This window comes from Aotus nancymaae, unplaced genomic scaffold (genome assembly GCF_030222135.1).
Source record: "Aotus nancymaae isolate 86718 unplaced genomic scaffold, 86718_ANA_hifiasm-v0.15.2.pri h1tg000021l, whole genome shotgun sequence".
NCBI classification, from domain to species: domain Eukaryota; kingdom Metazoa; phylum Chordata; class Mammalia; order Primates; family Aotidae; genus Aotus; species Aotus nancymaae.
The window spans coordinates 26,526,435-26,552,726 of NW_026988433.1; the positions used below are offsets into that span (position 1 = coordinate 26,526,435).

Consider the following 26,292-nt stretch of genomic DNA (forward strand, 5'->3'; position numbering starts at 1 on the left):
CAAATTTAAATAATGACAATTTTTGATGCTGGTGCATTCATGGTAAAATTGACACTCTCAGAGTTCTTTATACCTGAAGGTAGTGTTAATGTTTTTAGTATGCAATTTGGCAGTAATATTGAGAACCATCTAAAATGTTCAGCTGCTTGGCCTCACAACCCAAAATTATCATACTAAGCAATTATCATACTAAGCAAATAACTGAAAATAAAGAGAAGGCTATATAAAAAACATGGGGCTGGGCACAGTGGCTCAAGCCTGTAATCCCAGCACTTTGGGAGGCAGAGGTGGGCAGATCACTTCAGACCAGGAGTTTGAGACCAGCCTGACTAACACGGTGAAACCCTGTCTCTACTAAAAACATAAAAATTAGCCAGGCATCATGGCACATTTCTATAATCCCAGCTACTCAGGTGGCTAAGGCACAAGAGTCTCTTGAGCTCAGGAGGCGGAGGTTGCAGAGAGATCACACCACTATACTCCAGCCTGGGTGACAGGAGTGAAACCCTGTTTCCAAATCAAACAACAATGACAACAAATTGTCAATTGTATTTTTTTAAAGCAAGAAAAACCACATAAACAACCTAAATATACCTCTACCTAGCTTGGACTGGCACATGGTTAATATTTTTGTTCCCCTTAAAACTGGCTGAGTTTTAAATTTTATTTCTTTAAATTTCAGCATTTTGGTCTGAATAATAATAATCCTAACACTTACTGGCCAGAACTGAGCAAACCACTCAACTTACTCGAGTTTCATTTTTCCTCATTTGTAAAAAGGTCATCTTCTATGGCAATTATAAAAATCCTATTAATTTGTTCAACAAATATTTATTGAATACCCATTTGTACCAACTAGGCACTGGGGAGAAAGAAATTAAACTCTTGCCTTTGAGTTTGGTTGGAGAAAGAGAAAGGCAGAGGAGAGAGAGGACAAGGTCTGCAAGAATCAATAAGTGCTGTGATACAGGCAGGCACAGAGGAGTGCGCCAGCCCAGACTGCATGAAAAAGCAGAGCTTATCAGAGAAGACTCCCGGGAAGAAGTGATAGGTGAGCTGTGTCCTGGAGCAAGCCAGACATGGAAGTCAAGAGTAGGGTGGAGAAGGTGAGAGCAGATAAAGAGAAGGGCACCTGACAGATTATGTCACTTTCCCAGAAGCAAGGTGGCTGCAGCACGAGTCTTTGCTGGATGTGGCAGAGTAGATCCAGGTTGAGCATGGAACGAGATGTTTAACAATCTAATTATCCCGTTTACGTCTTAAGACAGTTGTCTCTAAATGGAGGATAATAATAATCCCTACCTCAAAAGATTGTTGGGAGGATTAAGTGAAATGAGCTTAATAGAGGGTAAGAGTTCAAAAGCACCCTCTGCAGCCACTGTGGGGAAAGATTGCCCTTGGCTGCGGCTGGCCGGCCAGAGGTATTTGGAGCAATTCTGTCTGCCGGGATCTGCTGCTGGGGAAGATTTACAGGGGCAAAGACAACCACATTGCCAAGGACCTCACAAGGCAAACACACACCAGGGGCCATCACAGTTCCATATAGGAGACGTCACTTGAGCTGAGCCTTGAAGGGATGGTTGAGGTTTTTTAAAAATTACATTGTTTTATATTCATAAAAGTAATGCACGTTCATTTTTTTTTAAATTAAGAAAGTGTGGAGAAAATATCTCAGTATCCAAGCCCCTCTCAACAGAGGTAATGACTCTTAACTTTTTATCCTATTTGCCTCATCTTTTTTTAGGGTTCTTTTTTTTTCTTTTCTTTTCTTTTTTCTGGGGAGACGGAGTCTCGCTCTGTCACCATGCTGGAGTGCAGTGGTGCGATATCGGCTCACTGCAACCTCTGCCTCCTGGGTTCATGAGATTCTTTTGCCTCAGCCTCCCAAGTAGCTGGGACTACAGGCGCCCACCACCATGCCTGGCTAATTTTTGTATTTTTAGTAGTGACAGGGTTTCATCATGTTGGCCAGGATATGGTCTCGATCTCTTGACCTCGTGATCCACCTATATTGGCCTCCCAAAGTGCTGGGATTACAGGCGTGAACCACCCCACCTGGCCTTTTTCAGGGTTCTTTCACATGCAAGCATATACATATCTACACTTAAAATATATGAGGGTCATGCAGTCCATCCTAGATTGTAACCTGCCCTGTTCATCTTGAAGAAGACACATCACATCACACTGTCGGAGGAGGCCACCAAGGGAGAGGGTACTCCAAGAAGCAGAAGCAGCAGGAGGAAAGGCATTGAACTGGGACCTGGGGCCCAGGGAAGATGCACGGGTTCCATTGGTGGAGCCAGGGAAGTTCCCTGTTCTGGGATTCCCTCACAGTGTCTCCCGCTCAAGCAGTACTGCCTTTATTATATCAGATTGTTTTCCCAACTAAACTTTGTTATGGCCCTATTTCTGAGTATCAGTGAATGAAAAGAACTTGGCTTTAAGGACAGGCAGAAATGAGTTTAAATTTCAGCATTGCCCCTGACTATGTGGACTTTGAGCAGCAACTTGACTCATCCAAGACTGAAGGCCCTTATCTGAAAAAATGTGAATCATAACCTATGACACAAGGATGCTTTGAGGATTAAATATAATACATTAAGGACTAGATACATTTTTTAAAACTATCATACTAATAATAGCATTCATTGGTCAAGTCCTTAAGCCAGGCACTGCATGTAGTCTTGTTTGCCACCCCGGCTGGAGTGCAGTGGTGCAATCTCAGCTCACCATAATCTCTACCTTCCAGATTCAAGCGATTCTCCTGTCTCAGCCTCCTGAGTAGCTGGGACTACAGGCACGTGCCACCATGCCAGGCTAATTTTTTGTATGTTTAGTAGAGATGGGGTTTCACCATGTTAGCCAGGTTGGTCTCCATCTCCTGACCTTATGATCCACCCACCTCAGCCTCCCAAAGTGCCGGGATTACAGGTGTGAGCCACCGTGCCTGGCCAAGGACTTACTTTTTAAGTTATTTTATTTTATTTTATTTTACTTTGAGATGGGGTCTTGCCATGTTGCACATCACTTTTCATATGCTATCTCATTTTATTCCTCCAAATATTGCTATGAAGAAGTTTTATATCCCTATTTTACAAATAAGGAAAGGGAGCTTTGGTGAGGCTGAATAATTGCATGAGGCCATGCAGGTGCTAAATGGAGACAGGACCTCACCACATGCTCAGCAATACAGTGGCTACTGATAGTATTTAGAAGAGAACTTGTCTACTCCAAAGCCAGTGTGGACCCTCCAGCTTAGTCACCAAACAGATACTGTCCACCTCTGCTGGCTCCTTTCCTTAGATCACTGGTGACTTTGTGCCCAGGGTCTGAATGCCCAGCCTTTTTCTTCTAAAGTGAGGGGTGTGTCACAGCCAGGCCTGACCTTCCTATTCGATGGCTCTCTATCTTAGTTTTCCTGAAGTGCTGGCTATTTATTTACTCATTCATCAGATATTTATTGAGTGACTACATGCCAGCCCCATGACAGGTGCTAAAGAAAAAACAGACATAGTCACTGCTCTCCTGAGGTCATAAATTATCAGCCAATAAAATGTAAGTCCCAGCCAGGCATGGTGGCATGCATCTGTAGTCCCAGCTATTCGGGAGGCTGAGCTGGGAGGACCACTTGAGTCCAGGAGTTCGAGACCAGCCTGGGGAACATGGGTTGCCCCATCTCAAAAGTAAAGTAAAATTAAACTAAAGAAAAAAAAAAAACTTTAAAAGTAAATCATTGGCCAGGCATGGTGGCTCACACCTGTAATCCCAGCACTTTGGGAGGCTGAGGCAGGCAGATCATGAGGTCAGGAGATGGAGACCATCCTGGCTAACATGGTGAAACCATGTCTCTACTAAACTTACAAAAATTAGCCTGGCATGATGGCACGTGCCTGTAGTCCCAGCTACTCAGGAGGCTGAGGCAGGAGAATTGCTTGAACCTGGGCAGTAGAGGTTACAGTGAGCGGAGATCATGCCACTCCACTCCAGCCTGGCGACAGAATGAGACTCTGTCTCAAAAAAAAAAAAGTCCTGGGCAAGAGCTGTGAAGTGCTGGTCCAGGATGCTGTGGCAGCACCAAAAGTGGGGTGTGAGCCTAGTTTGGGGATCTGAGGAGGAGCAGGAACCTTACCTAGGTGAAAAGAGTAGAAAGGAGGAGAGCACATTTTAGGTAAATGGAAATAGTCATAGTTGATAGAGACTTTAGGAACTGGTTCTGCCAAATGTCTTTTCATTTTCACCAGGAGAAATGCCTTGAACCAAACAAGATTCAACTGTAAAGTATCATTTCAGGCCAGCAAGATTCCTGGAGCCATTTGCAGGCACACCTCCAGTGCCCCCTGGCTTGTCCTGCCACAGCTGGAAAAGGGCGGTCTGCTTAAAGAAAACTCCTGCCAAGATGCTGTCCTGGCTCCTAGTCTTCTTGCCACTCTGTTCTGCTTCCACTTTGCAGTTATGATTCCTAACACGGTGCAGGGGTCTCAGCCCAGTTCCCAGTAGTGAGCATCTCTGCGCTCCTGTCTGCATCCACCTCCTGATATAAACTCTGGGGCCAAATGTCCAGGCTCAAATCCCAGCTCCACTACTTATTAGCCATGTCACCTTGAACAACATTTTGGTTCCTCAGTTTCATTATCTATAAAATAGGTATAATAATAGTACCAAGTACACACAGCTGTTGTGAGTATTAATTAAACCACTTCTGGCTCAAAGACTTGCTATATAAGTGTTCCCTGTTCCTATGATGGTTATCCTCTCTCCAGAGGGACCCTGCCCCTGGATCCCCACCCTGTCCGCGGGGCTGGGTGTGGCAAGCCCTGCAGCAGGGACAGAGTTATTCATGCTGTGTGCTCCCTCAGCACCCTGACTGCGCCCCAGCAAAGTCCCCATTGCAGAGTGTGGTCGCTGCCCACGGATTGTTTTAATCCATTCAGGCTGCCGTAACAAAATACCATAGAATGGGTGGTTTTTAAACACAGAAACTGATTTCTCAGAGTTTTAGAGGCTTGGAGGTCCATGATGAAGGCAACAGTGGTTTGGTGTCTGGGGAGGCTCTGCTTCCTGCTTCAAAGACAGCTGTCTTCTCGCACTGTGTTCACACATGGCAGAAGAGGTGAGGGAGCTCTCTGGGGTCTCTTTTATAAGGAGACACTAATCCCATTCACGAGGGCTGAACCCTCATGATGTAACATTTCCCCAAAGCCTCATCTCCAAATACCATCACATTGGGGGTTAATGTTTCAACATATTAATTAGGCAGGACATGGACATTCAGTCTGCAGCACTGGCTACTGTGTCTGCCTTGTTAGTTTGTAAGCACTGCAGGGCACAGACCTTGCTCACTGTTGTGTCTCCAGCACCCACATGTGGCAGGGGCACAGGAAGTATTTGCAGAATGAATGAATGTATGAAATGACACCACAATAAAAAGTGGAGCCTTCCCATCTGATTTCAGTAAGCATACAGAATAGCAGTACTACCGGGGAATATTTATTGAGGACTTATCATGTGTCAGGCACTGTGCAAAGCTCTTCATGGTATTGCATTTAATTTTCACAGCTGACCTACAAAGTGAACAGTTTCACGCATGTGAAACATCAAATACAGTGCCTACGTGTACTTAGCACTTAATCAATGTTAGGTCTAATTATTAGCATTATCTCCATTTACAGAGGAAGAAACTAAGGCTCAGAGAAGTGAAGCAATTTGTCTGAGGTCACACAGTGAGTGGCAGAGTGAAGATAAGGACCCAGGCTAGTTGATGTCAAAACATCCCCAGACCTCAACATTTATGAGCTTCATTCTCTCTTCAACCTCGTAGTACTGTACTGCAGATTTTAGAGAAGTTATCTGCTTCATCATTTCTTTTCTTCCTCCATGTCAAATGAATTCACATTTGAGAATCTATTCTAGAATATTTTCTGCCTGGAGCCAGTGTGGCAGAATTTAATATTGAGGAAGCACATTTCTAAATTAATTACTTCTTTTCAAATCCCAGGAAAGGTTCAAGTTTATGTGAGCTTCAAGTTTCACTTCAAAGTTCTAATTCTATTTCCTTTCATTATACTGACCTGGCTGCACCTGGCAAGACCTCACCTGTGGGGAACATGAGGTTGCCAAACGTTTCATTTCCCCTCATTCACCTCCTTTCCAGCCCCTGCAAAGGGCACCAGCTGATGAGCAGGGTGCCTGGCACCCAGGTCTTTGGCAGTGGGCATCAGCCTCTGGCAGCAAATCTTTCTCCCCGTGGGAACGGGGCTAAATCCCAAACAAAACTGTGATGTTGGCAGCATTTGCTCTGAGGGGCCCACACCTGCTTCCTCTCGCCTCCTCTGGGTGAATTCCTTCATAATCTTGGAGTGGGAAAGGAGCTAACTTTGATACAAAATCCAAAAGCCATAAAAGAAAAGATTGATAAATTTTACTAAATAAAAAATCCAAAACTTCTCTGTGAGGGGGAAAAAAAAACTGCAACATGAGTACAAAGATAATGACTCACTCGGGAAAACTGCAATCATTCCACAGACAATGGTCTCATCTGCTCACCATAGAAAGCAGTTCCCATAAAACTAGCAGGAAAAAGACCAAGAACCAAGAGAAAAAATAGGCGATGCACAGGACACACAGTTAATGGAAAAAATACAAATGCTCTTAAAAGGTGAAAAGATGATCATTTTTAATCAATGAACATAGAAATTACACCAAGATGGCATTTCTTACTTATCAGGTTGGCAAAAATCCAAATCACAGCCACACAACTCTGCTGTGAACCTATGGGAAACAGGTACCCTCAGACCTTATGGGGGGAGAGTGAACAGTGCCTCCTGAACAGACACAGTGGCTCACACCTATAATCCCAGCACTTTGGGAGCCTGAGGCAGGAGGATCATAGTGAGACCCCATCTCTACAAAAAATTTTAAAAATTAGCTGGAAAGACTGGGCATGGTGGCTCATGCCTGTAATTTCAGCACTTTGGGAGGCCAAGGTGGGCAAAGTGCTTGAACTCAAGAGTTCAACCAGCCTTGGCAACGTGGTAAAACCCCACCTCTACAAAAAAAATTAGCGAGGCATGATGGTGCCCACCTGTACTCTCAGCTACTCAGGAGGCCGGTAGGGGAGCCATCACCTGAGCCCAGGAGGTTGAAGCTGCAGTGAGCCATGATTGCACCACTGTGCTCCAGCCGGGGCAACAGAGCAAGACCCTATCTCAAAAACAAAAACAAAACAAAAAAACATCACATAACTCAGGGTCTCCCTATATGGAAGGTCATTTGGCAGAATCTACTGAAATCCCACGTTCCCTTAATCCAGCAGCCCCAGGTCTGTGAACTGATCCTACAATTATACCTGGACACATCGAAACGATGCATACACAAGGTTATTTGTTGCAGCTTGTCTGTAACAGCAAAAGTTTGGAAACAGTCCAGGTGTTCATCTGGGTAACTAAATTAGGATGCATCCTCACAATGAGATACTATACAAGTATTTTTTTTTTAAAGATGAAAACCAAAAAAGAACGAGGATGCTTTCTATGTTCTTACTGATATGGAACACTCTGGTTTTTATTATTAAGTGAAAAAAGCAAGTCACAGCACAGTGCATACAGTATGCTACCTTTTTGTGTTAAAAAAGTGACAAATGGCCAGGCATGGTAGCTCATGCCTGTAATCCCACCACTTTGGTGGGAGGATCACTTGAGATAAAGAGTTTGAGACTGCCTGACCAACATGGCAAGAACTTGCCTCTACAAAAACACAAACATTAGCCAGGTGTGGTGGTGCATGCCTGTAATCTTAGCTACTCAGGAGGATAAGACAGGAGAATCGCTTGAACCTGGGAGGTGGAGGCTGCAGTGAACCAAGACAGTGCCACTGCACTCCAACCTGGGTGACAGAGAGAGACTCTGTCAAAAAAAAAAGAACATATATTTGAATTTTTTATTTGCAGAAGGAAATATTCGAAGAATACATTAAAAAAAAAAAGTTTTTATTACTAGGAAGCCATAGAGGGTTTCAAAGGGAAGATGGAGGTGAGACCGAGACTGCTAAATGAGTACCTTTTAAAGCATTTTGATTGTTGGACTACATGGCTGTATTATTGATTCAAAATTAGTCTAATTTCTAAGCATGAACAAATTAAAAAGACCCTATAGGGGAGGGGGATCCGAAGGAAGAATCTACTCAAATGGGTAAATGGTCCTGGAGTGCCAAAAACTTAAAGCAAATTATAAACACCCATAATCTAGCGAGGCTTTATGGTCTATTTTGTTTTCCTAGTATCCACATGCTTACTGAGCACCTATGTACCAGGCCCGACTATGTTAAGTGCTGGTGAGATGTTTTGGCCCCATGGAGAGACTAAATGGAGGGTGGAGGGGCCCTGGCCTGGTAGTGTCCTTGAAGCCCAGAGGAAACAGTACATCCTTCTTCCCCAGAGAAGTGGGGAAGGTCCTCTGGAGAAGAGAGGACAGATAGACTGACATTGTGGGCAGAATGGGCAGCCCTAGATGACACTGTGGGCACAGATGTGAGGATGTGGAAGAGCCAAGGAGGTCATCTTAAATCACAGCCTAAATACTGGGGCCATGCCAGCCATCTAGCAGTCTTGAAGCCAGCACTAAAACTGCAGCAGACACCCCATGGAGGCAACCCAATTCTTTGCAGCCATCCCAGGAGGTCTCTGCCATTGAACCCTGTCCTGGATCTCAGTCTTGCCCTAGCGCTAGGAGCTGCCTGAATGCCTTTCTGCTATTGGCAGGGCATTTGGCTCACACCTCAATGGAAATACAAAACAGCTCCTGACCACCCTGAACTTCCTTCTTCTCCTGGAGAATTCCATCTCACCACAGTCTTCTCCTCTCCACAACAGATAAGGCTAAGCAGCTCCTTGCATCCTTTTTAGTAAATAATTTCAAATGAGGTTTAATGACATTTCCTCTTCTCTGGAAATCTTTTTATAAAGTTATAAGACACCAAACTGGATAATCAAGTAAGACACGCTGCTTGGAGTGAGAGAAAGATATACCTTTCACTTATATAGCCTTGAAATGTGATATTTTTTTTTTGAGACAGAGTTTCGCTCTTGTTGCCCAGTCTGGAGCGCAATGACATGGTCTCGGCTCACTGCAACCTCTCCACCTCCCAGGTTCAAGCAATCCTTCTGCCTCAGCCTCCCAAGTAGCTAGAATTATAGGCGCCTGCCACCACAGGTGGCCCAAACTCATTCTTAGACCTGTTTCTCATGATTCTTCAACCTCTCTGCTCAAGTCAACCTGGAAAACTCTCCAAGCTCAAGACCAGTCTTGTAGTGTTCTGCCTCCCACCTCTTTACCATCACTACAGGAGCCATGTGGATCCTTTGAGGTCCAAGGCAAATGCCACCTCCTCCAAGATGCCTTCCCAGTCACCTTCCAATCTGTGACTTCCCTCAAACTTTAGCATGCATAATTAGTAAATCACCTGAAAGTACTGTTAAAATGTAGAGCATTTTTCAGTGAGTCTGGGATGGGCCTGAAATAGCTTCCATGGAGGTCTATGCTATACTCCAGGACCACACTTGGTGTGGCAAGGTCTTAAGATCACCTCCTATCATTTGAATGAAGCTGATCACATATGTCCCTGCATTATTAATATTCAAGCATGTGCCTTAACTTCTCTTCCAGATTGAAAATTCATTGAGAGCAGGGATCCATGGAAGAGACAGCTTATGTAGTGGAAAAAGAGCCAGCAATAAAATCAGATCGCTCTAAATTTAAGTCTTAACTCTATCACTTACTTGCTATGACATTGAATAAGTCACACAACCTCTGAAGCTGTTTCTTCATCTGTAAAATGGAGATAAAAATACTTTCCCTCCAGAGAATTAAAAGAAATCATGATTGTGATTATGCCTAGCATACTGCCTGATGCTAAATATATGTGAATATTGGCTCCCTGCTCTTTCTTGCCTTATATAATTTTGGGATTTCCATAGAGTCTAGCATGTAGTAGGTGCCAAGGGAATCTTCTGGGCCCAATTTTTGCAGAAATTTCTGTTCTACCCATACAACTCTGTCTAATTCACACTGCTGAGCTTTCCTCTCTGGATGTGATGCTCCAACAGTCACGAACTTTTTAATATTTTACAGTCACAATCCTCCTGTTTGTTGGTGAGTATGCCATCAGAAGCATAAATATCTACTGACATCTGCCAGGGGAAAAATGCAATTTGTCTAGATTGGAAGTGAGAATTCATGAGACCTGCATTACAGGAAATAACCCATCTACTCTTGCTCGGTCCCGTCACCCATCAGGCATTTAGGACTTGACTCCACTGGTGCTGGGTTTTCTTTCCAACTGCATTCCATTAAAAAATATCAGTCCCCAAAAAAAGAAGAAAAATATCAGTCCCATATCACACTTCTTCATACTCACTGAATCTCTAGCTAATCAACTAAATCAATCTTTTTTGGGTTGCTAAAGGGACATAACACAGCATTACATATCAGAACACCTCAGTAACAGTCCTGATTCTGCCACTAACTAGGAGTATTATCTCGGGCAAATCCTGTTCCTTCTCTGAGTCTCAGTGTCCTTATCTGTAAAACAGGAGATTTGGGCCAAGATGATCCATAAAATCTCATACTCTTTTATTCTAGGCTAACAAACTGAGTGAATAGTCTTCCATTCCAAGCAACACATTTTTACTTTAACCAGTTCCCTGATGCTAATACTGAAAGGCTTATGCCAGTAAAAGAAGTCCTCTCAGTAAGTAGAATCTTGACCTCTCTCAAATCATCCTGAGAAGGCATTTTTTTTACTTGGCCTGGTCCGGACATACACTCTATGGCAGGCCACCCAATAGCCAGTCCTTCATTTTTTCCTGCTTGCTAATCAAACTCGTTTTATCCAAGGTGATATTATGATAGCCCAAGAAGTAAACCATGATTTTTCTAAGCCAAGGGTTGGTTTTCTGCAAAGAGCCAGATAGTAAATATTTTAGGCTCTGTGGGTCACATATGGTCTATTCCTTTTCTTCTTCTCCTCCTCTCCAACTCTTTAAAAATGAAAAAAAATTATTAGATCATGGGATGTATAAAAAGAGACCACAGGCTAGATTTGACCTGTGGTCAGTCCAACTATCATAATCTTATTCTTAGGACAAATCCTCTTTCATCCTCCTTTCAGCTATAAATGATAGCATTCTGGACAAAAACAAAGTAAAATAAGTCTACTGGGGGCTTCTGGGAAAGACTTTGTTGTTTTCTGATAAAAGAGAGACAGACAGCGCCGGGCGCGGTGGCTCACGCCTGTAATCCCAGCACTTTGGGAGGCCGAGGCGGGTGGATCACGAGGTCAAGAAATCGAGACCATCCTGGTCAACATGGTGAAACCCCGTCTCTACTAAAAAAAAAATACAAAAAATTAGCTGGGCATGGTGGCGCATGCCTGTAATCCCAGCTACTTGAGAGGCTGAGGCAGGAGAATTGCCTGAACCCAGGAGGCGGAGGTTGCGGTGAGCCGAGATCGCGCCATTGCACTCCAGCCTGGGTAACAAGAGCGAAACTCCGTCTCAAAAAAAAAAAAAAAAGAGAGACAGACAAGAAGAAAACTAACTGGTGCCTCCTCTTGTTCCATTTTCCTGTCTGAAATGTGGACCTGATGCCTGGACCTGCAGCAGCTCCCTTGTGATTATGAGGTACTAACATGAGGACAAAAACCAACAATGTAGGGTACTCAGCAGAGAGACATACGGAGCTTGGGTCCTGGAGGATGTAAAGCTGTTGAACAAACCCTGGAACCTCCTCCTTTCCATCTTTGGTTAAATAAAATAATAAATATCTACATCATTTAAACCATCAGGTTTCTGTCTCTTAAAATCCAAGGCATTCTTTTGAATTTTTTTTTCTTTGAGATGGGGCCTCACTCTCTCACCCAGGCTGATATGCAGTGGCATGATCTTGGCTCACTGCAACCTCCACCTCCCAAGATCAAGCGATCCTCCCACCACAGCCTCTCAAGTAGCTGGGATCACAGGTCAAAGCATTCTTAACATGCTTATTCAGAGGGGTTTTTTCCTTGTAAGTAATTTTTAAAACTTCAACCATGACCTGTGCCAAGCACTGGGGTTACAACATTGAACATACAACATTCCTGCCTTCTTGGGGCTTTCTAGTCTAGTAAAGGAGATGACAAGGCACAATCAAATACTGACACACCAGATCAGTCACTAAGAGGGGATGATGAGCTCTACTCTTAGTGTTCCTACTGGCAAATTATGAAATTGCCAATGTCAAGTCTTTGAAACATGAGAGTTCATTACTTTCTGAGAGGCAGACAAGTGCAAAAAACATTATAAAAGACTAATGCTGAAAGGCAGACATATAGACCTGAGTTCAAATCCCAGCTCTACCACTTACCAGCTATGTGACTTTGGGCAAGATTCTTGACATCTGCTAGGGAAAAGAAATGCAATTTGGAGTGGGCTAAGGACTTGAGGGTAATTTGGATGCAAGTATGTTTGAGCTTCAGTTTCGACATATGTAAGTTAAAGGTCATAATCATAAACCACCTCTTTGGACTACTGTGAGAAAGAAATGAGATCATGGAATTAAAACACTTCTCATTGCTCAATAAATGATAGCTATATACACATATTAACTAAAAATACAGTAGCTTGCACTAGATTAACTCACCACCAAATTGTAAAAGATAGATAAAATATACAAGTAGTTATTTGAAAACACTGCAGAGCAATAAATGCAGACAGGACTAGAGGAACTACAAGGCTTAAAAGAAAGGAAGCACCAGAAGTAAGCTCTACAGTTACTTTGATGTTTTCCCTAAAGATGTTTCCAAATTGCTACACTGGGAAATTGAAACCAAGCAAAGAGTATAGTCTATTGAGCTAAGAAGAGTTTGGGGATGACAGAGTATTTAATGTCTGAGGAGCAAAATCCCAAAAAGAAGAAAACTTTAAAGAAAGCGACAAATGTACCTGTATTCAAATTACCCCTCAAGTCCTTAGCCCACTCCTAAGCTATACATGCAGAGAGTGAGAAACCAAGAAACTAAGGGGAAAACAGCAGTTTAGGGACTAAAGAGCCAATCATTAATGATTAGGGTTGGAGTCCAAGCTGGGTCAATGTAAAGGGAAGTTGGTAATCACCCAGAGCTTTCAGCTGTGAACCTAGAAAGGCCATGCTTTAGGAATAAAAACTACACCCCTGTAGTATAGACAAAAGTGAAATAGACTAGACTTAACCAAGGGTTGACAAGATTAAGAACTGTTAGCTCTCTCTCTGCCTGCTAGAACAAAACTCAACACTTGTTGGAGAAAGTTAATATCCTTCACTCAAAGGCTCTTCCACTTTGCATCCATAATGTCCAGCACCAGATAAAAAACTATGGGGTATTATTGAAAAACCTCAAAAGAACCAAAAACACCTGAAATCCAAGAAAGAGCCAGATAATAGAAATAGATCCAGAGATAATTCAGATACTAGACCTATCAGACAGGAACTTTAAAATAACTAGGGTTAATATGTTTGAGGAGATAGAGAAAAAGATGGTCAAATTAGAGGAAATGACGGACAAAGCAGATGAAAAAATGGAGAATATCAACCAAGATTTAGAAACTATGAGAAAAGAATCAACTGGACCACCTGCCACAAAAGAATACAATTATCTGAAATTAAGATCACTTGGATGGGCTTAATAGCAGACTAGTCATGATAGAAAATGGGATTTTGAACTGAAAGGCAGGCCAATTAAAAAAATACAAAACTGAGGTACAAAGGGATAAAGATGGACAAACCAGAGCAAAACATTAAAAAATGAGGTATAATCAAAAGGTCTAATATTCATGTTACTGTAGCTCCAGAAGGAGGTGAGAAGAGTGAGGAAGACAAAATATTTGAAGAGACAGTGGCCAAGAATCTACAAATTTAATGAAAGACAACACACTTAGTGATCCCCAAGAAGAAGCTTAGTGATCCCCAAGAAGAATAAAAACAAGAAAGCCATATCTATATGTATATTATAGTCAAACTACTGAAAATCAAAGACAAGAAAAAAAAAATTTAAACCAGCCAGAGACAAAAAGACACATTACATTCAAAGAAGTAAAAATACATCTGATGACTAACTTTTCAACAGACATTTTTGGGTCCCAGAAGACAGTGGAATAATAACTTTAAAGTGTTGAAAGGAAAATTAAAATTTAAAAAATAATCTCACCAACCTAGAATTTTATCACCAGCAAAAATATCCTTCAAAAATACATGTGAAATAAAGATGTGTTTCATGATCTACACTATACTACATAGTATAATAAATAAATCTGAAAGGAATTTCTCTGAGTTAAAGAAAAAATGATTCCAGATGGAAGCATGAAACTGCTGACAGGAAGAAAGAATCCTGGAAAGGGTAAATGTGTGAATAAATAAAAATAAATATTGACTGCTTAAAACAATAATAATTATGTCTTGTGGGGTGTATAACATATGTACAAGACATACATTAAAACCAGAGCTCAGAGGGTGAGAAAGAGGAAAATGACATTAAACTGTGATGGTGCTCTTCCACTGTGCTTGAAGTAGAGGAAGGAGTAATGTGAGGTAGATGTATTAGTAATAAGGGAAGAATGCATACTGTAATCCCTAATAGTACCACCCTAAAAGAATGTATTATTGAAAAGCTAGCAGAAGAAAACATCAAATATTTTTAAAAGCTGTATTAATCCCTCCCCAAAAAGCTAAAATGTAAGAATAAAGAAATAAAGAGAGATGGGACAAATAAAAAATAAATAGTAAGTTTGTTGACTTAAACTCAATAATGTCAGTAACAATATTAAATTTAAATGGCCTAAATTCAAAGATTATCAGACTGGGTTTTGTTGTTGTTGTTGTTGTTTTTCAAAAAAGCTACATTTAAAAACCTTACTAAACTAAATATAGTTAAGAATGAAAATAAAAATATATACAGTAGCAACCCATGTATAAAGAAAACTGGCATATCTGTATTAATATCAGACAAATAGGCTTTAAGGCAAAAAGTGTTACTAGAGATAAGATAGAAATATTTAATAATAATAATAAGTCATTTCAATAAGAGGACATAGCAATCCTAAATTTCTAAGAAACTAATACTTCAAAATATATAAAGTAAAAATTAACAAAACTAAAAAGATAGCTATAATCATAATCAGAGCTAGAGATATTAACATACCTGTTGCAGTAACTGAGAGAACAAACAATAACAATAACAACAATAAAACGGTAAGGATATGGAATATTTAAATAACATAATTAACCAACTTCACATAACTGATATCTATAAAACACTCCAGTATACATTCGAAATGCAAAATACTCAGTGGAACTAAAAGAGATATGAACAACAGAAAGACAATTAGGAAATCTACAAATGTTTGGACATTAAGCAACAGATTTTTAAATAAACCATAAGTAAAAGAAGAAATCACAATAATAAGTTGAAAATATGTTTAAATGAATAATAATGAAAATATGATATCAAAAAAATTTGGGGATTAATTAAGCAATGTTTAGAGGAAAATTTATGACTTTAAATGCATATCTTAGAAAAGGTTGAAAATCAATAATCTAAGCATCTATCTCAAAAGCTGGAAAAAGAGAGCATATTAAATTCAAATAAAGTAGAAGGAAGGAAGAAAGATAAGAGCAGAAATGAAAGCAATTTTTAAAAGATATAAATTGATAAAACAAAGCCAAAAGTTGGAGAACATCATAAGAAAGAAGTATCATAAGCCACAACTCTCATGAACATAGAAGCCAAAATCCTTAAGAAAATCCAGGCCGAAATATATAAAAATCACACACAGAAGTATACAAAAAAGATAATATTTCTGACCAAGTGTGATTTATTCCAGGAATGTAAGATTGGCTTAACATCAAAACTCAACCAATGTAATTCACAATATTAATAGAATAAAAGAGAAAAACATATGGTCATCAAAACAGATGTAGAAAAATGTTTGATAAAATTCAATACCCATTTAAGAAAAATCTCTCAGAAAACCAAGGATAGAAAGAAATTTTCCCAATCTGATAATGAGTAGCTACAAAAATCCACAGCAAATATCATACCTAATGGTGAAACATTAAATGCTTTCACCACTTAGGTTGGGAAAAAGGCAATGATGTCCACTATCACCACGTCACCTCAAAATTGCACTAGAGGTCCCTGCCAGTGCATAAGGCACACAAAAGAAATGAAAATACAAAAATTATAAAGGAACATGCAAAACTGTCATTATTCTCAGGTGACATAATGATGTTCACAGAATGTTCAAAAAATGCAAAGTTCTAATTAATAAGCAAATTTAGCAAAGTGGCTAAATGCAAAGTTATTATCTAAATAATCAATTGCATTTTCATATGCTAGCAACTAACAATTAGAAAAAACTTTATTACTAATTACATTAGCATTGGAAAACATCAATTATCTAGGAATAAGTCTAAAGAAAGATGTTTAAAACCTCTACAGTGAAATCTACAAGGCACTGCTGGGAATAATTAAAGATGATCTAAATACATGGAGGCCTAATACAACATATATTAATTGGAAATTTGATGTTGTTAAGGTATTCTTCCAAAATTTATTATAAATTCAATGCAATCCCCATCAAAAATCCTAGCAGGTATTTTGCATTTGTGCAGAATGACAACTAATTCTAAAGTCAGTATGAAATTGTTAAGAATGCAGATTAACCAAAAGAATACTACAGAAGTAAAGAAGAACAAGAGGTCTTATGCCAACAGATATCATGACTTATTGTACAGGTGCAGTAATGAAGACTGTAGTATTAGCCCCAAAATAGACAATAAAACAGTAAAACCAATAGTTCAGAATAAAGGTCCAGACACAGATCCAAATATATATAATCTGCCAATTTATGACAAAGGCACCACTGGAACTCAGTGGGTAAAGGGTAACCTTTTCAAGAAATGGTGCTCTATCAGTTGAAAATTAATAAGGAAAAAAAAAAAAGAATTTTGATGACTCCTTCACACCATACACAAAAATTTCAGATGAACTATTGATATAAAAATGAAAAGTAAAATAGTAAAGCTTCTAGATGATAACATTAAAAAGATCTTCATGAATTTGAGGTAGGCAAAAATTTCTTAATAGGATACCAAAGCACTAACTATAAAAGAAAAACATTAATAATTGAATTTTATTAGAATTAAAAACTTGTGTTCATAAAAAGTTACCATTATGAGAATAAAAAGGCAATCCACAAACCAAGAGAAGATAATTGTAATACTTTTACTTGACAAATATTACTATCTCTTATTTAGGATGTAAAAACAACTCTTACATGTCCTTAAGGGGAAAACCAACAACATATTTGTTAAAAAACACACAGGCAAAATACATGAAGAGATAATTCAAAAAAGATATACAAATGTCTAATAAGCATATAAGATGCTACAATCATTGTTTATCAGAAAAAATACAACCAAAATTACATACACTATACACCCATAAAAATAGCTAAAATTAGAAGGAATGACTATCTCAAATGTTGGCAAGGAAGTGAAACACTGAAACTTTTATAAATTGATAGTGGGAGTCTAAATTGGTACAACCACTTCAGAAAACTGTTTCAGCAACATCTACTAAAGCTAAATATATGTAGACATTATGATCTAGCAATTTGACTCCTGGGAACATACCAACAAAAACAAGTGCTCATGTTCACCAAAAGATATACAAGAATGTTCAGAACCACAATCCTCAAACTCCTTCAAAATAATGAAAGAGGAGGGAACACATTCAAATTTATTCTATGAGGCCAGCATTATCATGATATGAAAGCCAAAGATACTACAAGAAAAGAATACTACAGACTAATATCCCTTATAAATATTGATGCAAAAATCCTCAGCAAAATACTAACAGAATTCAGCAGCATAGTAAAAGGATTACATATCATGACCAAATGGGACATATTTCTTGAATGAAAGGATGGTCTGGCATACAAAAATCAATTAATGTAATGTATCACCTTAACAAAATGAAGGAAAACTACATATCCATCACAACTGATGCAGAAAAAAACATATGACAAAATTCAACCATTTTATTGAGTACTTTTACCATTTTATGATAAAAGCACTCAATAAACTAAGAATAGAAGAGCACTACCTCAACATAATAAAGGTCATATATAAAAAACCAACAGCTAACGATGGTGAAAGATTGAAAGCTTTTTCTCTAGGATCAGAAACAAGACAAGGTTGCCTGCATTCACCACGTCTATTCAAAATAATACTGGAAGTCCTAGCCACAGCAATTTGGTGAGAAAAAGAAATAAAAGCTTTCCAAATTAGTAAGAAGGAAGTTATCTCCTTTCACAGATGAAATTGCCTTTTCGGGTTCTTTGAGATGTTGTCTTACTCTGTCACCCAGGCTAGAGTGCAGTGGCACAATCTTGGTTCATTGCAACCTCCACCTCCCGGGTTCAGGCTCTTCTCGTGCCTCAGTCTCCCAAGTAACTGGGATTACAGGTGCCTGCCACCATCCCCGGCAAATATTTTTCTTTTTAGTAGAGATGGGGTTTTGCCATATTGGCCAGGCTGGTTTCAAATTCCTGACCTCAAGTGATCCACCCACCTCGGCCTCCTAAAGTGCTGGGATTACAGATGTAAGCCACCGCACCCAGCTTAAATGATCCTATACGTAGAAAACCCCAAAGACTTCACACATACCCCAATTCAAAAGTACTGTTAGAACTAATAAATGAATTCAGGAAAGCTGCAGGACACAAAATCAGCATACAATAATTTATATACACCAAGAATAAGCAATCTGAAAAGAAAATTACATGTACGATAGCATCAAGAAGAATAAAATACTTAGGAATAAACTTAACCAAGGAAGAAAAACACTTGTACACTGAAAACTATAAAGTGTTGCTGAAATAAACTAAAGACACAAAATAAATGGAAAGACATTCTGTGTTCATGGATCAGAAGACTTAATATTAATAAACAAAGCAATCTACAGATTCAATGCAACAACTATCAAAACCCCAGTGGCATTTTTTTGCAGAAATAGAAAAAATCCATTCTAAAATTCATATGGAATCTCAAGGACTTTGAATAGCCAAAACAATCTCGAAAAAGAAGAACATAAGAGGTCACACAGTTTTTTATTTCTAAACTTACTATAAAGCTACAGTCTGGTTCTGGCATAAAGACAGACAAATAAATCAATGGAATAATATGGAAAACCCAGAAATAAACCTCCACATACATGATCAAATTTTTTTTTTGAGAATAGTGCCAAGACTATTTAATGGAAGAAAGAACAGTCTTTTCAACAAATGATGCTGGGAAACTTGGATACCAATATGCAAAAGAATGAAACTGGATTTGGCCAAGCATGGTGGCTAACGCCTGTAATCCCAGCACTTTGGGAGGCCAAGGTGGGCAGATCACGAGATCAGGAGTTTGAGACCAGCCTGACCAACATGGTGAAATCCTGTCTCTACTAAAAACATACAAAAATTAGCTAGGTGTGGTGGCACACGCCTGTAATCCCAGCTAGGAGTCTGAGGCAGGAGAATTGTATGAACCTGGGAGACAGAGGTTGCAGTAAGCCAAGATAGCACCACTGCACTCCAACTTGGGCAACAGAGTGAGAGTGAGATTCCGTCTCAAAAAAAAACTGGACTCTTACCTAAAATCATATAAAAATATTAGCTCAAAACAGATCAAAAATCTACATGCAAGGTCTGAAACTGTAAAACTTTCAGAGAAAAAATAAAAGACAAAAGCTTCACAACATTGGATCTGACAATGACTTCTTAGAGAGGACACTAAAGGCATAGATAACAAAAGAAAAAATAGGTAAACTAGATGCATCAAAATAAAAATTTCTGTGTATTAAAGAACATAATCAACAGAGTGAAAAGGCAACTCATGGAATAGGAGGAAATATTTGTAAGTCATATAACTGGTAAGAGGTTAATATACAGAATATATAAAGAATCCTACAACTTAACAACAGAAAACAATCTGATTTAAAAATGAGCAAAGGACTTAGACATTTCTCCAAAGAAGATATGCAAGTGGTGAATAGGCACATGAAAAGATGTTCAACATCACCAATCATTAGGGAATTGCAAATGAAAACCACAATGAGATACCATTTTCTATTCATTAGGATGGCTATTATTAAAAAAAGAAAAAAACAGAAAATAACAAATGATGACTAGCAAGTGACAAAATTGGAACTCTTGTGCCTTGCTAGTGGGAATGTAAAGTGATGCAACCACTATGAAAACCAGTTTTGTGGTTTCTCAAAAAATTAAACACAGAGCTGCCATATGATCCAGGAATTTCATTTCTGGGCATATACCCCCAAAAGAATTAGGTGCAGAGACTTGAAAAGATATTTGTATGCCTGTGTTCACAACAGCATTATTTACAATGACCAAAAAATAGAAACAACTCAATTGTCCATCAGTGACTAAATGGATAAAGAAAAATGTGAAATATTCATACAGTGGAATATTATTCAGCCTTCAAAAGGAAGAAAATTCTGACACATGCTCCAAAATGGATTAACCTTGATGGCATTATGCTAAGTGAAATACACCAGTCATAAAACCACAAATACTGTGACTCCACTTATATAAGATACTTAGAGAAGTCGAATTCACAGAGACAGAAAGTATAATAGTAGTTGTCAGAGACTGAGGGAAAAGGAGACTGAGGAGTTACTGTTTAATGGGTACAGAGTTTCATTTTAGGAAGATGAGAAAAGCCCTGGAAATGAATGGTGTAGATGGTTGTACAAGGTGAATGTACTTAATGTCAATGAATTATACATTTCAAATGATTAAATGCTAAATTTTATGTTATGTATATTTCACCAAAATTAAATAAAACTTAAAAAAGAATGTTCAGATATGATTTATTCTTTTTTTTTATTTTTTGAGATGGAGTTTTGCTCTTGTTGCCTAGGCTGGAGTAGAATGGCATGATCTCGGCTCACTGCAACCTCCGCCTCCCAGGCTCAAGTGATTCCCCTGTCTCAGCCTCCCAAGTAGCCGGGATTACAGGCACTCACCACCACACCCAGCTAATTTTGTATTTTTAGTAGAGACAGAATTTCTCCATGTTCATCAGGCTGGTCTTGAACTCCCAACCTCAGGTGATCTGTCTGCCTCAGCCTCCCAAAGTGCTGGGATTACAGGTATGAGCCACCGCACCTGGCCTGCTTTATTTTTAATAATCAAAAACTTGAAACAACTAAATATTCATCAACACTTAAATGGATCTGTAAATTGTGGTATACTCAGACAGTGAAATACTGTACAGCAATGAAAAAGAACTACTGCTACAGACAACATGGATGAATCTCACAAACAATATATTGACTGATAAAAGTTACACACAAAACAATACAGAGTCCATTATCCCATTTATGTGAAATTTCAAAAACAGGCAGAAACAGTCTATACTGATAAGTCAGGACAGTAGAAATTGACAGGGAGGAGACATGACGAAGCCTCCTGGGGGACAAGAAGGGTTCTATGTCTTTTTCTGAGTGATAATGACACAAGTAGATACAAAAAACTCAAACTACTCACATAAGATTTGTGTACTTTATGTTCAATGTAACTCAGTTTTGTAAAATGAAGTGACATGGTGATGGCAGAATGACAATGTCAGATAAGACTCTAGAGGGGGGCTCTTGAGTAGATCTAGCAAATGTCCTAGGGGATTGGCCGGGGCTCATGTGTTCAGAAAACTGAACTAAGGAGATGCACTTTACCAACCAAGGAAGAAAGACACTTCTGACTCGGCAAAAAATTAGATGTATAATAAGCTGTCCCCTCTTTTTGGTGTTTAAGGGAAAAAATACAAGTCCCAAGTAGCCTACTGCTCTTAATACTATACCCAGAAGCCCCAGTCTGACATAACACAGGGAAAGGTATAAACACAGGAGTGTACATCTTTCAGTTAACTCTAGTTCTCTACTTCGAGAACTGGAAGACATTTCTGCTTTCTGATATCTAGGACATTTATGACTAAAACAACAATCCTGTGACACAACTACTTTGAACCTATATTTACAGTGGCCACTGAGAATGGCCTTTCCCAGCCAGGGTTCATATTTGCCTGACTGGAGCATCACTCTAACAAGGTCTGTGGGAATGCAAGCTAGCAAGTCCCCTGCAGAAGATGAGACTGTAAACAGCAAGTTTTTGGCGTGGCCTCAGTTTCCAGGCCTACCTGAATGGATTCCACTCCCTGTTGTGGAATATGAAATATCCCCTGGGATATTTCATAAATGGCTGGAGAGTGCCTTGTTCCAGGTGATGTGGCCCAGCCTAGCAATCTAGAGGCACTATCCTCCTATCAGGACATTGGCCATGTCTGGAATGTCATGGAAGAATGAATTTCAAGCACTTACTTTCATCATTAGAAACATTCCCCAGAGATGTGTGGCTGGAATAACGTTTGTTTTCACTTTCGTTGAGACATCTTTCAATCCAGCTCTCTAAAAAATAAAAGAAAGAAAGAAAGAAAAGAAAAAGAAAAAGAAAATCACAGAATTGCTGTGGGTGTTTGTGAAGAGACAGAACATCATAAATGCATTAGATTTAAATGCTCATCAACTTTCATGTGGCATCTGCCCATATTGGAATGGAATTTTACATAGAGTTCCATGTGTACCACTGCTGATCATGATGAGACTGCTGAGTAGCTTGGGTGCAAAAATGACTCTTTAAAACCTCACTTGAGTATTTCTTGGTCAGATTCTATGAATTCTGGAGTAGTTGTAGCACAATACTACCAACTGAGGATTATCCTTCTGAGCAAAGAAGGTATGTTCCTGACTAGTAGTTTGTAAAACAAAACTTGGCCAACTGAATTAGCGGTGGTGGTTTGTAAACCTGAATTAGCAGCAGAACTTTTCTTCAAGTGAAACAAAAAGAAAAGCAGGTAAAACCTTAGGGACTCTGGTTGAAAGAGGGCAGGGAACCTTGTAGCTTGCCTCTCTTGCCCAGGGACCCCTCACAAGGGTCTCTGAAGCACAGACTGGAAGCCATAGCAGGAGGAGAAATCAAAAGCACTATGGTGGCTATGTAGCCTCTCCATTTTTTTTTTTTCTGATGGAGTTTCGCTCTTGTAGCCCAGGTTGGAGTGCAATGGTGCGATCTCAGTTCACTGCAATCTCCGCCTCCTGGGCTCAAGTGATTCTCCTGCCTCAGCCTCCCAGGTAGCTGGGATTACAGGCACCCACCACCATGCCTGGCTAATGTTTGTATTTTTAGTAGAGATGAGGTTTCACCATGTTGGCCAGGCTGGTCTTGAACTCCTGACCTCAGGCGATCTGCCTGCCTTGGCCTCCCAAAGTGCTGGGATTACAGGCATGAGCCACTGTGCCTAGCCGCTATGTAGCCCTTTTAAAATCCAAGACTATGTGTTTTTTTAATCCAATTTCAAAGGCTACAAATGAATTTTTCACAATGTACTGTGATACTTACTCTATTTTCTAGACCACCATCCAATCATTCATTCATTCACTCCTTCTGTCAACAACATCAGCTAAGTACAGTCAGCTGTACTGTAACACTTGTCTTGAGAAAACCAATGTGTCCCACTGCAAGTGATATATTGGGGGAACAATTTGAGCATAGTGCAAATGTTGTGTCTCTGTATGCTCCATTTATTCCATAAAAAACATTAGGTGAATGCAAAAAACTCCACGCCCCCACCTTGTTGTACTGAGCACCATAGAAATATGCAGAAAACACTCACATTCACACCTCAGACATCTACCAGCTACTTCACTTCACATTGTGTTATGAGTCACACCTGCTCACTTCATAATAACTCACAGGCTATAACCTTCTGATACCCACCTCTAAAAGCACTCTTCAGATCTTTTCCAAGGTGAAGTGCCATATTTATTGTATTTGTATATTTCTAAACCATTTAACATGTGCAAAACTGTGCTATCATTTTTATTAGGTTTCTATCTTTTATTATGTGTCACTGACAAAGTGTTTCAGTATTGTGCCCCTGAGCTTATTTTTCCAGTAAACTCAGTGGTCTTTATTGGCCGATTCTGTATAATATGGTGATTTTTAGGAAGGCATGTGGGGTGTTATACCAGAAGTGACTACCCTATGGCTGCAGGCTTTTGAGCAATGTGGTTTCCCATTGCCTTCTTTATGATCTAAGAGCTGGTATTTATTGAACACCTATTTGAACATGCCAGGCCCTCTCCATTAAGTTATTTCATTGAGTTCTCACAACAACTCTCTGAAGCAAGGATTTTAATCTCTGTTTTTCCTAGAAAGCAATTGGGATTTAGAAGGATTAAGTAATGTGACTCCTCATAATTCAAAGAGCCATGGGAAAGATCATTAGTCAACACCTTAGGCTACACACTGTAAAAAGAAGCCACGTGGACAAGTAAGCTATGTGGAGAGGGGAAATCAATGCCAACAGCCGAGAGAAATGTCAGATTTTTGTTTTGTTTTGTATTTTATGCCTCAACAAACTGCTCTTTTAAAACTGCTTCCGAAATTGTGAATAAGTAGGGGGAAAATATCCGAGGAGAGGAACAAGGGCCAGCTTGTTGGGAGGATATGGAAATCTGGTATTTCTGAGGAAATATTGAGGAGCAGAGAAATTCAAAACATTAAAACACTATCCCTTCCAGATATTGAATGCACAATGTGGAGACAGACAGCTTGTAATGTTTTCAAAACTGGGATGCACAAGGTAGGTGTCTGTCATCACATTGTATCCAAAAGCACATCTGCTTACAAATCTCCAGAATCCTTTTCAAGATTCTCCAGAATGTTTCCACGCAGATCTTCTCATGCTTTCAATTCCTGGCACATTTTCCCTGGCAACAGCCATAGCTACATTTAGATGGCATCTGCTGAAATTTGCAGCCCCTACCTCAACCAAACCATACCACCAAAAGCAATGTCTATAGTTCTGGGCCAACCCCTGGTCTTCCTAGATAGGTATACATACCCAGTGACTTTCGCACACACTTACACCTATATCCCAATCCCCCTTTCATCAGAAACAGGAACTAAGGGAAACACCCTCCCTCTCACCATTTGCCTACGCTGGAGTCAGGCTTGTTAACATCAGAGTCCCTAGAAGGGCCTGTTCTTGCAGGTGAGAACACTCCATGATTGGTAGCATGTTCTCTGAAGAAGTGGCAACATTCCCGAGAGGAGCTGGTTCTAATAACCAGGTAAGCCAAGAGAGCACAGCGCCCACCCACAAGAGCTTGAGTGAAGAAAGAACTTGTCTGACGGCAGCACCTGTCCTCCATATTGTGCAATCCCATACTGGAGAGAGATGAAAGCGAAGCTACAAGAAGTGGGAGAGGGTGAGAGGTGCCATGAAAACAAAAGAGACAGCATCTCACCCATTGCACCCATTCAGATCTCTCCAACCCCACAGTCTATGCCTGTAGCCGACTTTGCTCCCTGAGACAACCCAGAATAAGTCGAGTCTCACTGGCACATGGCAGATATGGGAAGACAACCATCATTTCCCCATATTGCTGGTTGAAGTACCCCCATCAAAGAACCCCATTTGTTTCAGCTCTTTCTTGGAAGAAACTGTTCCCATTTCTTTGGCATCCACTTCACCTGTTTCTGGGTGTCTTCTAGTTCATCGATGTCCATGTGAACACGTGGCACTTAGCACAGACTCTGAGGGTTCAGACCTTGGTCTGAGCAGTCAAAGAACCATCACCTATGTTTTTTTGGACAGTTGGAGTTCTCACGCATTCAAGAGTCTTGCATTCCAGTCTCTGTGGATGCAACACTCTGAAATATCCAAACCAGATGTGGACCTTGGATCTGCAGGTACACTTTGACCTTTGTTTTCTTCCCTAGTGGAGTCCTTAGGAGTGGCATCTCCAATTCATGTCTCATAAGCCAGGTAGCTTCCTATGACTAGAAGGCCTCTATTTAGGTCAAATGAAGTCAACATTATATAGTTTAAAATTATTTTTAACAATGGATTTCAGTCTTGCAGAGGTCAAGAATTATTTGACCAGAATGACATGTATACTGAACTTTGAATAAAACACTGGGTTCTTCTACCTTACTGATTTGTAGATGATGTGATTTCATAATAATAAAGTTCACTATATTTAGCTATTACCGTGGGCCCAGTATCATACAACTGCATTACATACATCATCATACTTAATACTCATCACAATCCTAGAGGTGGGTGCTGTTAATGGGCCCATTTTAGAGATAAG

The 26,292-nt window shown here is 39.8% G+C and overlaps 1 protein-coding gene and 1 long non-coding RNA gene across 4 annotated transcripts in view; one reads left to right on the top strand and one right to left on the bottom strand.

Annotated features, from left to right (window-relative positions):
- The window catches only part of LOC105728672 (uncharacterized), a 278,507-nt gene that overhangs the window by 141,650 nt on the left and 110,565 nt on the right, over nt 1–26,292 (top strand). The gene's annotated exons all lie outside the window — the stretch shown is intronic.
- Nucleotides 1–26,292, bottom strand: part of RFX4 (regulatory factor X4) — a 179,463-nt gene that overhangs the window by 129,864 nt on the left and 23,307 nt on the right. For 2 of the 3 annotated variants that reach the window (XM_012469174.3, XM_012469175.3), the window contains exon 2: nt 22,453–22,539. The exons of the other annotated variant lie outside the window; for it this stretch is intronic. In XM_012469174.3, coding sequence (XP_012324597.3) covers nt 22,453–22,539 — 87 coding nt within the window. The remainder of the gene's footprint in view (nt 1–22,452; nt 22,540–26,292) is intronic. 3 annotated transcript variants of the gene reach the window in all.